At 39.6% G+C, this 12715-nt stretch overlaps 1 protein-coding gene across 2 annotated transcripts; it reads right to left on the bottom strand.

Moving 5' to 3' along the window:
* Positions 1-550: 550 nt before the first annotated feature.
* Positions 551-11367, bottom strand: LOC108750048 (pecanex-like protein 1). Of its 2 annotated transcripts, XM_018489247.1 has the most exons (15): positions 10804-11367; positions 10213-10459; positions 8814-9092; positions 8409-8737; positions 8062-8205; positions 7721-7974; positions 7376-7638; positions 7191-7259; positions 3159-6925; positions 2667-2811; positions 2326-2584; positions 1901-2254; positions 1671-1783; positions 1280-1554; positions 551-974 (listed from the first exon to the last, which is right to left on the bottom strand). In XM_018489247.1, the coding sequence occupies exons 1-15, from the start codon at positions 10954-10956 to the stop codon at positions 693-695; spliced, it is 6933 nt and encodes a 2310-aa protein (XP_018344749.1). In that variant the 5' UTR covers positions 10957-11367; the 3' UTR covers positions 551-692. The 2 variants fall into 2 exon arrangements, with proteins under 2 accessions (XP_018344749.1, XP_018344751.1); XM_018489249.1 differs by lacking the exon at positions 7191-7259.
* Between the last annotated feature and the right edge of the window lie 1348 nt (positions 11368-12715).

Here is a 12715-nt window from a genome sequence, read left to right as displayed (position 1 = left end):
TCTCTCTCTCTCTCTCTCTCTCTCTCTCTCTCTCTCTCTCTCTGTACAGTCTCTACAATTCTTGCAACATATTTGAATTTCGCATCGAAATGTCCGAAACTTTAGTGATTCAATGACGATCAAGATGAGAACATTGAATCCGATAAGGAATATTATCGAATCTGCAAAACTTCTAAGTACAATATCAATAAAACTGAGACCAAATCGAAGGGGTTTGCGGCAACAACATGCTAGGAGAAAGACACGAAGGAAGTTTCACGGACAATCTTATAGTGAAATAAATGAAAAATATCGCAAGTTTTTCGATATCCTGAAAAGAAAGCAGGAGAAACGAGAGTCGCTAAACGTTGCGACTGTAACCACAGTGAAACTTGTCAATCGAAATAAGTTAAGGATCTCACGTGATTGAGCATGTCGTTGATCCGAGTCCTTCAATTTACGATCTAATGGCGAGTATTGACTTCGTGGAAGTAGGTAACTAGCGTTTGACATTGTCAGTATGATACATTTGTTCGCATTAGAAATTAATTTCCACGCTTTCGCGTCTTGTTGATGCCAGGCAAGACTTTCGAGTGAAAATCGGACCGCTGGTGGCCAGCGATACGTATGAAATACGTCCGCAAGTCTGCTAGTCGATAGAACAAGTGTACAAAAATGATGACTGTATGTTGACGCGTTTCGGAGGTGTTATGCTAAACCTCCGCTCCCAGATCGCGTACGCCTTGCTCGGCTATCGGCACATACTTGTCCTCAATCTTCACGAGCAGGATGACTTTGTCGACGTGCGATCGTCGATTGGGGTCGCGATGATTTGGCGACCAACGATGAACTACGCAACCCTCCATGCCTCTCTCTGGTACCCAATGTTGCCAGCCGGAACGACCACCTTGCTGTCGCATCCTTTCGTCCGGCCAAATCACATCTATACGTCGACCCAAATTGATGGCGTCGTATACTTGATTAGGATCCATAATCTGTTCAAGAAAAACCGCCTCATTAATGATTCACGTATATTTTTATAAAATATTTCTACCTCTTTCATATAAATCTATCAATAACTATGAAATCAGATAGCGATTAAAAGTTTCAAATAATAAAGCTATAATACTTGAATTTTGAATAAAACGTCAAAAATAATTTTAAATACTTCATTTTTTATTAATTCGATGACTAATGAAATTGATGTGGTTGAGAGTGACTCTAAGATATTTTTACATATAATTTACAATAAGTTGATATAAACTCGATGCATATGACGCTATGCATATACGATACTTACGCGAACTCTTTGAAAAACTTCCTCTTTTTCTAGCTTGCTAGAGAAACTCGTCTCGCTCTTCGTTTCCATTTTAATATCATTATTACTGAGAAGTCCGGCCAAACTGGCGAGTGTCGAGCTGGTTGGCTTCCCGACGGAAGCTAGCGAGCCTCTGTTACCACCGAGAGAACCCGTATTTGCACGACCGAGGGAACCCCGACCAGTCGAACCGCCGATTTGACAGCCAGACTCCATTGATTGAGAACCGGAAGTGTTGTGACCGGATTGAGCATAGCCTATCATTCATAAATTAAGCATGTAAGAATAATATAACATAAATATGAGATTGTTGTTGGGATTGATGGTCTATTGCAATAACATTGATGATTATCAAATAGATATATGCAAATACCAGAATGTATGTTGTATGTAGTCATCGCGTATACACCATCATTTCCGAAGCCTCCGTCATCTTGGGAACCAGTACCGCCTGAGGAACAACCTTGACCACATCTTCTTCTTATTCTAAAAATGAGAAAAGTTCAATTGTCAGATCCAGAGATAAATTTATTGTGTTGTCTATTTAAAATTAGTTTGAATCATATGGTTTGAGGTAAGATCATCTTCATTCTAAATACGTACCTTCTCCATAATTTCAACACAGTGCTTTTTATAGTACCGAAAGTCAATGGTCCTCCGATTATCGAGCACAAATATTCGTTAGTCTCAGCGTAGCTGGTCGTCAAAGGGGAGACGTAAATCGGATACCCGATCGGTTGGTCACAAGAACTGTTGATTATATTTCTTAGAGCTTGTTTAGCGTTCTGTATCGAGCCGCGTTCCGGATTTCTGTTTCTCAGATACACTAGCTCCTGTTGCTGGCCGGCCCAAAGTCCACGGACGCATTCACGGTTCATTTTGATCACTCGGAAGCTCAAGTAACGCTTGTTGAGCATTATCACTTTGTACTCGTCTATACCGTCATCAAGCACATGTCTGAAAATGTCGAAAATTCGTTTTAATTCCTACGCAACATTTCCGTAATTTTCATTTTGCAAGATAGAAACCTGAGTGCTAGCAGACTGGGTGCTCCACTTAATACAGCATTTCTCCAAAGCGGATCCGCTTCGTGACTAATAACGAGATTCTGATCATGGTTGTCGATGGCTTCGTAGAGCGCCACTGATTCGACATACTGTTCTGGACTCATAAAGTGGTCCTGGTGTAGTTTTAAGGCCATTCTTATTCCCTTCGCGACTACGGTGCGCAAGAGATCGACATCAAGCAATACCCATTCATCGCGAAACGATGTTATCCGGAAATCTCCTGTCATCGAATATATACATAAGTTTAAAAAAAATATACATTAAATAATTCATAGATAATTATATATAAAGTGATATTACACCTTTAAATAACGCGTGCAATCCATAGAGAAAAAATTCAACGTTTGATAACGTATTGTGAGACGCAGCGCCTAACACGCGTCTTCCCAGTAGACTTAATGAAAGGCACAGAGACACGAGATACGAATCACGTGTTCTATCCAACGACTGGAAAACACACAATAGTTCGTGAAATAATTTTCGGAGGGATTATGAGTTATACGAGTAAATCGTCACTTTAGTAAATGCTCCAATTGTAATACTTTAATTTTAAACAATTTAATGTTTCCTTTCTTATAACTAAATAAGGTACATCATGTAATTTAAACTAACGAGTTTCTAATTCTTCATCTGGCTACTTAAAAGGTAATTATATTTGATAAAATTTTAAAAATATTTTTTGATTTATTTTAAAGTGCCGATATATAATACAAAGACAATGTAAAATTATTAAAGTAACGAGTTGTGTTATAATATTAAGGTGACGAAATAATGCAAATATACCAATGTATCACCTTATCTTGTTTACCAGCGCAATATTGTATCCAGTCAAGGTAAACATTGCAGAAGAAGCTCCGCGTGATGCCGCTCGTTCGGAAATCAAAATCCTCGTCGATTTTTACATTGAAGACGGGATCGAGGTCGACGAAGTTCTTGTCGAGCGTGGGTTTCAGGGCGTGAATGATGTCCGGATTTTCTAACCACTGCTTCAACTTGGGCGATTTCACGGTGTAAAAGATGATACTTTTGACGTAATAAGTAACCAGTACTTTGCGAAACTCAAACACCTGTAGCATAGAACCTGCCGAATTATCGGAGATCGAGTAACCTTCTAGCACGTATTTGGCGCTGGCAACTTCCCAGGCAAGCCAACGTTGACTAAAGGCTGCGTTCACGCTAAGTACATTCGACATATGACCCATTTCGCAGCAGCAGCAATTGTCATTATTCTCGATACCTTCTGAAATTGCTTCCACCTCTCTTTGCTGGCAATATGTTCCTCGGAATTCAAGACCTCTCAATTGAAACGTCACCAGTCCGTTACCTAATTGGACTATGTGCACCAAGCAGTTCAAGTAATCTGATGCAAGCAGGAAACAATCGCCTTGCTCCACGTTTCCCCATCGGCCGAGAGCGAGGTCGCCGCACAGGCTGTGTTGAAGAGAGCGCGTGAGTTGCTCATAAAATATTGAGTTCAGATTGTTGTCATCGGCGCCCAGATTGCGTTCCAGATGCGAGGACATACGCGTGTTTGAATGGTCCACTCTTCTAGTTTTGTAGTCTCTTTCCCAAAATTTGACTGGTCGCACGTAGGACGAGATGAAGATTGCGCTGCCCAGCAAGGGATTCAGGGGTGTGCTGAGCATAGCAGAGATCCCGGCCTGGAGAAAGAGCATCGCCGAATGCGGCACGGAAAAGGGCTGGGCAAACGCGTGGAATGCGCTGCCCCAAGTGATCTGCCAGGGCGCAATATACGTAACGACAAAGCGGATCTTGAGCAACAGCTCGTAGATCTTAGCGAACGCGATTCCCGTGACGAAGTAATCCATCAGAAAGGTTTCACTCAAATTTCTGAAGTCGAGTTGGAAGAAGAGTACCGCAAAAACAAGGACGAGATAGCGGGTGGATGGGTCAGAGTATGCCGACCTGAGAGACTTGAGACCGCATACAACAATGATGAGCGCGCCTACACTCTCGCCAAACTTGTCCGCAATCTTCGACGAGCATTCTGTGAGTGCGCCGAGGAAGACGACTGGATAGAGCACGTTCCGCTCGAGAAAGCACAGACATACGTAAGCCTTCTCGAACCACATGATCCTCACCGGTTCGCGTACTTCGAATTGTGCGTGCTCATGGCTACGTAATACTGGTCTTGAAAGGCATAGCCACGGCAGCTGCTTACGTAGTTGCGGCACGATGTAATGCAGAAGAAAGCCCAGGCAGCTCACGATACTCCACAGCACCGGATTGAGTTCCGGTTGCAGAGCGGTGAACACTGTCGTACGATGAATCCCGAAAGATAGAGTGCCGATCACTGTGCACACAATCAGGTCGTTCTTCAGTCTGGAGTTCACAGTCGAGCGTAACTTCTCGGGCAAAGGATCCACCAGCTCAGTGTCTGACATTTGCTCGCTCACTTTGATCTTCACAGCCTTCTTCTTGCCAGTCGATTTGCTCTTGGCCACCTTGAAACTCACACCTGCAGGTGTCTGTGCTGACGATGTGTTTTCGATAATTTTAGCCTCCTTTTCCTCCGTGTATCTATCTCCTATCTCTAAGGGCCATAGATTCGTCTTGAGGATGTCCCAAATCACAGTGGGATCCGAAGATGATCGACTTAGATGATAGGATATTGCGACGAGTAGACCGACGAATATAGAAAATAAGATGTGCTGCGAGGATTTGGGCTCGAGAAGGGAGCCGTAGGCAAATCCGTAAAGAATAAGAATTGCGATGACGCTGCGACATAAACAGTACACTGATGACACCAGACTGGTGGTCGCGTTGCCGCCAAACAGATGAATGTCTAGGTGTTCACAAACGTACATAAGAAACGTGTTGATTTGCGGAAAAAGTCCTAACGAAAATATGATTGGAAAGCAGAGCAGAAATATTAGAAGAATGTTTCGCACTTGTAGTATGAGATCGTAATCGGCGACACGCAATCCGTATACCCGAAAATCGGACGATTTAAAGTTTCTAAGCACCTCGTTGAAAATCAGAATGAGACTCGAGCATAGAATATAGTACGCGGGCCTGGAGAATACTATAATGCGATTGAAGCCGTGCGTGGGCGATGCGGCGTCAGGTTGGACCGACTTGAGCAGTGAGTACTGGCAGCCGGCTGTCACAAAGCAGAATATGAACGCGAAGATGTCCCGATAGAAGCCCTGTTGCAGCAGCAGAAGACCTAGTCCCGCGACCGCACCCGCCAGAAACGTGGAAACGATGGTCTCAAACACAGTCAAATTACGATCGAGCAGAGCTAGCAAGGCGAGACGATCGAAGCGTATTTTAATATGTGGCAGTCTTCCGATCTTCCATTTATAATAATGTCTGGTTCGTGTGGGCTTGGAATCGGAGCCATCCAAACCGTCGACGAAACGATTCCACGACAGACTGGTGTTTATGTCGGGTTCCTGCGTGGGCAATGTCAGTACTGGCATACGGCCGAAGTCTGAATGATATTGATTTAGATTCAGATTACCTAGTAGATTTTGCAGTCTACGATTTCTGTCAGCCATCGAATCCGAATGCGTGATTAAGGTGTGATGGAACTGTTCGCGCTCCGAATTCTCGCCGAGTGTGCATTGATTCGAGCTGCCCGTATTCGAGGAGATTAAATTCGATGGTGGTGAGCTCTGCGTCTTGGTCTGATTGCTCGCCGGACTTGACAGCACCGGTGGCGTATCGATTATCACCGTCAGACCAGCAGAATTGAGTGACAGACTGCTATAACTGTTGCTCAGAGACTCTGCAAGTTCCCAAGTCGCATCATAATGTATATTCTGATTGAGTTGCTGACGTAGTAAAGAATTTAACAGCTTTTCGTTGTGTGGATTGGCGGGTATTTGCGTCGCTGTCGCTGCCGCAGCAGCGGCGGTTACGTCTAGACCTTTCTCGTCGAAAGTGTAAGCCAACCAATGACCGTTATCGTCGCGAAAGTAGTGCACCGCTCCTTCCGAAGTGTCGTTCTGATTAGTGGCTAAATGACATTCGCCACTCGAGATCAGGCCGAACAGTGCGGTTAACGGCACAACGTTATCATCGCGACTGGCATTGTTGCGCGATCTAGCACGGTAAACTATATTGGGTTGTCGTTTTAGTCGTCCGTACCTGGCCCGAAAAGTTCGCTTCTCGGAATTGCGACTGAGCCGCAAATCGGACGACGTGGTGTTCGACTGACCAGGCAGATCCCGACCGGAATTGTTCAGTAACGCGGCCAGTAACGGGGACGCCGGGCTTGGCAACAACGTGCTCAATTCGTTGTTCGAACCGCTTGTTTGTTCGAGCTTGGTATCTCGCCTCCTAGTTCTTTGTCGTCGCACTTGGATGTAACGTTTAAGATTCCCCCGTGGCTGCTCTTCGCTTGGCACAATACTGTCGTCCGCGGCGTCCGACGCGGTGGGTTTTGGACGGCTCTGTTTGGGAATCGCTCCCTGATGACGCTTGGTAGTGTTGTCCACCTCCAGTTGTGGCAGCAAATTCCGCTTTACCTCATTCTCGATGCTGAGGGTCGTTGTACTGGACGATCCCGAATCGGGCTCTTTAGAATGAAGATCTACGCAAATCAGTATACCGTATTGCTTTTATCCATTTTACAATTTTTAACGTTAGAAGATCGATTAACGTTAAAAGATCGATTGCCTGAACTCTTATTTGTTGAAGATTGCATTGTGAATTGGGAATCATGCGCGAAGCTGGGTGGAAGCGCTAAATGTGCGGTACGCTCATCTGCCAATCGAGTATTGTATTAAAATATTCTTTGATTCAGTGATTTCCCCAACGCGATTGAAAAACCTAACTTTATAGTGCGTCCAACTTACAATCTGTACTAGCCGTCTGTAGGCTCTCTGACGTATCCGTATCATCAGAGCGAGTGAAAGTCCAAAATACTGGCAGCACGAATTAGAAAAACGTAACAATATAAGCTTGCAAATAGCAAAAAATAATTTGACCAGATCACTTTACCTACAAAAAAAATTAGTACATTTCCATACGCTGAACTTACTCTTACTTGCCCACGGCTCCCCCGAACCATCCCCGCTTTCGAATAACCAATCTATTCCGATTATGCTCCCTGAGTTGAGCGGATCTTCCGTATTTTTCGATTTATCTCGCTGTTTTTCTTTGCTCTTTTCACCATCCGAAAACTCATGATTGTTCTGATTGGCGTTACTGTATTTCCTTTTCACTCCTCTAGATTTGGACTCTTCTAATAAAGCATCTCGAGAATTTGCAGAATTATTATCTATTCCGTTGTCGTCGTTGAACCTAAGAAGATAATGCTAACGTGAATAAGATTGTGATGTATTTAATTAGAGAGAGCATTATATTTAATGATACACATTAGTACCTTGAGAATCTATCTTCAAACCTGCCAGCGCTAAGACTTCTGTCTCGAGTAGACGTAGCGCTTGCATCATTTATATTTTTTCGTGTCAGTAATGGACTGTAGGAATCACAAAGGCTGAATTCTTCTGAACTTTCATTAGCAAATTGTTCGTCACTCTGTTCCGCTATCGGATAAACTATCTCGGATCCGAAACTAAGATACGGTAAGAGCTGTAGCTGTAGCTGGTTTCTCTTCAATGTATTTTGTGGTAAAACCTTCAACATTTCATTTCAGAAAATGCACCTTTTATGGAAAAAAAACAGTTGCAACAAAATATTTCATATAAAACAAATTGCCCGTACCTTTTTGGTATTAATTGTTTCAAGACTCTGGGGATGAAGTGGCAGGTTATTATCGTCGGTGTTACTTATGTTTTTACTGGTAGCGCCAATTGTTTCGAGACTTTGTGGATGTACTAATTGCTGGTGCGATTTCTTGGGAATAACCTTAGAATTAAAATGATACTTTTACATTACAAAGTATTAATATAACACAGCTATAACAATGCTCGTTATTAATGCTTGCTAGGAATAAATTAAGATTGCAAAATTACATTCAATTATGTTATTCAACTATGAGATTTTTATTTAATATTGTTTTAATTTTTTCATTTAATATACTTCAATTAAGATTTGTAAAGGAGATTTACCTCTAAGGATTGTGGATGGGACGAGATCTTATTGTTGTCCACATCTCCCTTCTTTGATATGATTTCTAAACTTTGTGGATGATCATTCGTCAAACATGCTTTCGGTATAGAATTGGAGTTGAGTCTGCGAACGCTCCGATTTAACATCCAATATGGATAATCGTCGCCGATATGACGATGATTTGTCAATTCCAATGAACTGGTTTGCTTTATTTGACTTTCGGATCCTGTTTTACCGAGATTACTTTGCTTAAAATATCGTTGGCAAAACACACGCGGTCGATCTTCCTCCGCTATTACCACACACTTTTGCCTCTTCAATTTCCATTCTACACATAAACATTAATCCTAATTATTTCTCTATTTTAATCGTTTCGTATACTATCACATACAGTTGAGAATTACCATTTATAATATTCTTAGAACGTGGTTCGTGATATTGTGCAGAAACTAATTCAGCTTCGTGCACGTTGATGCTGGTTATCATTGGTTTACTAAGCTGCTGAGCTTCTTCCGAGCTTTCCGAGCTGTTTTTCCTATGTATTTCTACCTTTAAATCTATGGTCGAGCTAGCTTTATCCCGAGTATATTCAGACGTTATACTATCTGCGTCGGAATTCTGTATATTTGGTTCAATAAACGAGTTGCGTGATGAACATTCTACAGGTGGTGTGTCCGTTTTACCTAGAAACAGATTATGAAAAATATACAATGAGAAAAGTTCCTTTCGAGCAAAGTGATATATAAATATTGTAAGTTAATGATAAAAAAATGGAAATTTATACAAAAAATATTAATGTTTGGAAATTACATATTATAAATGAGAAATTTTATGTTAAGTGGAGTAAAATATTGTTTTCTCGTAATAATTTTATTTATCAAATATATTAAATTTGTCATTAGAGCTAGAAAATATAGTAGAACTCTCTGTTTATATAAACAAGTTCATGCTTAATTCTAAATATACGAACTCATAGCCGAGTTCTTATTATCCGAACTAATAAGAACCATAGGAGTTTGATTTCAGTTACTCTATTATCTGAATATTCTAAACCATTCAATTATCAAACTGTCTTGTTTCTCGACATATTCCAATAAATAGAGTTCTAATGTATAGATAAAAAAGTTCTTTGTAAATCTCTCCCTTTCAGTTATATTTCACACAATTTTATAAATTATTTAACATATTTAACATATTTAATTATTTCATAGCGTAATGCATGGGGCTTTGTAAGTTTGATGTAAGAGAAATCGATTCATAATAAATCATCATTATATATTCATAGTTAATTGCATTTAAGACTGTCTTATGTCATAGACCAGTATTCATAGTTGGTTCTTATTTTAAGACCATCTTAAGTAAGTACTTTAAGATGCTAGTACAGTTCTATAATTAGTTTTGACATTTTAAGATTATAATATACAAAGCTATATTAGCGCCTGAGGACATTACTTAAGATAAGAATGAACTATTCTAATTTCATTCTATGTATACCAAGATTTTATAAGAGATTGGAGAGTTTGAAGGTTGTGAGTAAAGAAAATTATAAAGTGAATGATATCCCGTTTCAGGAATCCATATTTCAAGAAATTTTTTAGAAATGTAAAAATTTCAATAAAAATTTTCAAGAAAATTTAATCATTTTAAGATAAAATAGTCTCATTATTTTTTTTTTTTAATTATATGCTTAGCATAGTAATGTTACTTTTATATACATATTACATAGTAATGTTACTTATTCATATAAACTCAATTATGATGTCATTGAGTTGATTAATATTATGAATCATGCAGCATAGGTACCATTTAAAACTTGCAGCTCTATACCATGGCTGGTTTGATCTTGTGACTGTTCCCTAGATTTGTTATGGCTCGCCCATTTCTTCTCACCCTCTGATTTCTGCTGACTGATAGTTTGATTGGGTTCTTCTAGACATTCGGTGGTATCATATACACAGTGCAGAGCATGATTTACACACTTTATTGTTCCAAAAACAGCGACAAATGACGAGCAATATGCCAGCCAAACGTATAATGTAGGAGGGAAATACTGAAACATGAAACTCTCCTTAACAGACTTGCTGTTCTGCAATTGTCATAAAAAGAAAAGCAACAAAGTTTCTTGCAGATAAAGATGGCAAAACATTTATGTAAACATTAGATAAGTGTCTTAAATAATCACAGGTCAGCAATCAGCCATTTCTTTTGAAAATATTATGAATCCAAATATGAAATACGATAAACTCTTGTTAAAAAGTCAACTTTGAATGCCTATTTTGATAGTTTTGCGAAAACAGGCTGACTTTACGCAACTTTCAAAACAAACGGCTACGCAAATATAGAGAGAGAAAAGGAATGTTGCAAGCGCTTTTTTTCTCTCCTTTTCCTTTTTACCAGGTAGATCGTGAACGGCAGGCAGAGCAGGAACAGCCAGATGTAGAGATGGAACGTGTTGGAGAAAATGTCGAGATGCGGATCGTAAAACCAGCCGCCTGTTAGGCTCGCCCAGACGCCCTGCCTCAGGATCTCCAGCGTTTGCGAACCCATGCTCCCAGTGGCCGAGGTAATCGAGCTGCCTCACCATCTTCCCATAACGTCTTAACGTCCAACGATCCTGCTCGCGATCGCGCTCAGTGTCATCAGCTTGTCGACACGGCCGGACGCGTGACGTACGAAGAGACGACGTTGCATCTTATTTTGTGTTCCCGTTAAATCGATGGATCTGGCGCACACACGACGGTTCGGTCACCGCACCACCACAGATACACCTGCTCCGGAGCTCGGAATGAAGGAGAAAATCGAAGAAACGGCTGAAACGTCATAGCACAGCGACATCTTCGACGACTTGCCTGCGAAAGGCATCACCTCTGCAATTTGCACTCATTTCTCGTTCGCTCGCTAAGAAACTCTACCTCTACCGGTAAAACAAATTTCTATACCGATAATAATCAAATTACACACGAAATATGCCAAAAATGCCAGAAATTGCAAACAAAATTGTAATTTTTTAACATTTTTTATAAGATCAATCAATTTGGACTACATTATCGTTTATAATTTACTATGGTAAATTAACTATGATAAAAAGGATGGCCTTTTTACCACGGTTTTATACAATGTATATGGAATTCGCGTGATTGTTAAAATTTGAGTGATGAATAAAAAATTGATAATACAGTACTAATTTTATATTAATTTCGTAATCATATATGTGCCCAGAAAGCACAAAGTCGTTTAAAAGATGACTAAAAGGCGACTAAATTGTTATAAAAATATCTTTTAGTAAAAGAATGTAGTCGACGAAAAGATGATTAAAAGAAAATAGATGTCGCACTGCTAGTCAACTTGTAGTCTTATGCATAATAACTAAAAGGTGACTTCTTTGGATATCTTTTAGTTTTATATTTTGATACAATATAATGTTTAACATCGAATTCCTAAATTAATTTTTACACAAAGCGAAATAAAATTGCATGATTAACAATATACGTCCCATTTCCTGCAATGTTTGCCGTATCCTATGTGCAAGAGTCATTATATCTTTCATTATAGTACCCTTTGGAGACTCGATTACAAAAAACTATTTTATTAGTATTCATTAGAATACAAGTAAAATTTTTCATAATGCTGTATCTTTTATTCTGTGCTGTATGATTTTCAAACACGAGAAATTGAACTGCATCACGTCCATCTGGTGGCGATCTCGCGTACTGCTCGTGAATGAGTGATAAGAAGTATCAAAATAACGGAAAGATATCTTTTTCATGTTGTCTCTTCAGCAATACAAAAAGATGTCTTTTAGTTGATCTTTTGCTTTGCGAAAATGATAATTATAGAAAGATGACGAAAAGATATCTTTTTTAAGTTGTCTTTTCGATAAAATTAAAATGTTTCATACATATCTTTTGTCTTGTTGAAAAGACAATATAAAAACCTCTTTTCGTTATCTTTTAGTATTTTATGCTGCTGAGTGTATATATATATATATACATATATATATATATGTATATATATATATATACACTCAGCAGCATAAAATACTAAAAGATAACGAAAAGAGGTTTTTATATTGTCTTTTCAACAAGACAAAAGATATGTATGAAACATTTTAATTTTATCGAAAAGACAACTTAAAAAAGATATCTTTTCGTCATCTTTCTATAATTATCATTTTCGCAAAGCAAAAGATCAACTAAAAGACATCTTTTTGTATTGCTGAAGAGACAACATGAAAAAGATATCTTTCCGTTATTTTGATACTTCTTATCACTCATTCACGAGCAGTACGCGAGATCGCCACCAGATG

Source organism: Trachymyrmex septentrionalis, unplaced genomic scaffold, assembly GCF_001594115.1.
Source record: "Trachymyrmex septentrionalis isolate Tsep2-gDNA-1 unplaced genomic scaffold, Tsep1.0 scaffold32, whole genome shotgun sequence".
Taxonomy (NCBI): domain Eukaryota; kingdom Metazoa; phylum Arthropoda; class Insecta; order Hymenoptera; family Formicidae; genus Trachymyrmex; species Trachymyrmex septentrionalis.
Note: the sequence above shows the minus strand (reverse complement) of the source record. Positions and strands in the feature narration are given on the sequence as shown.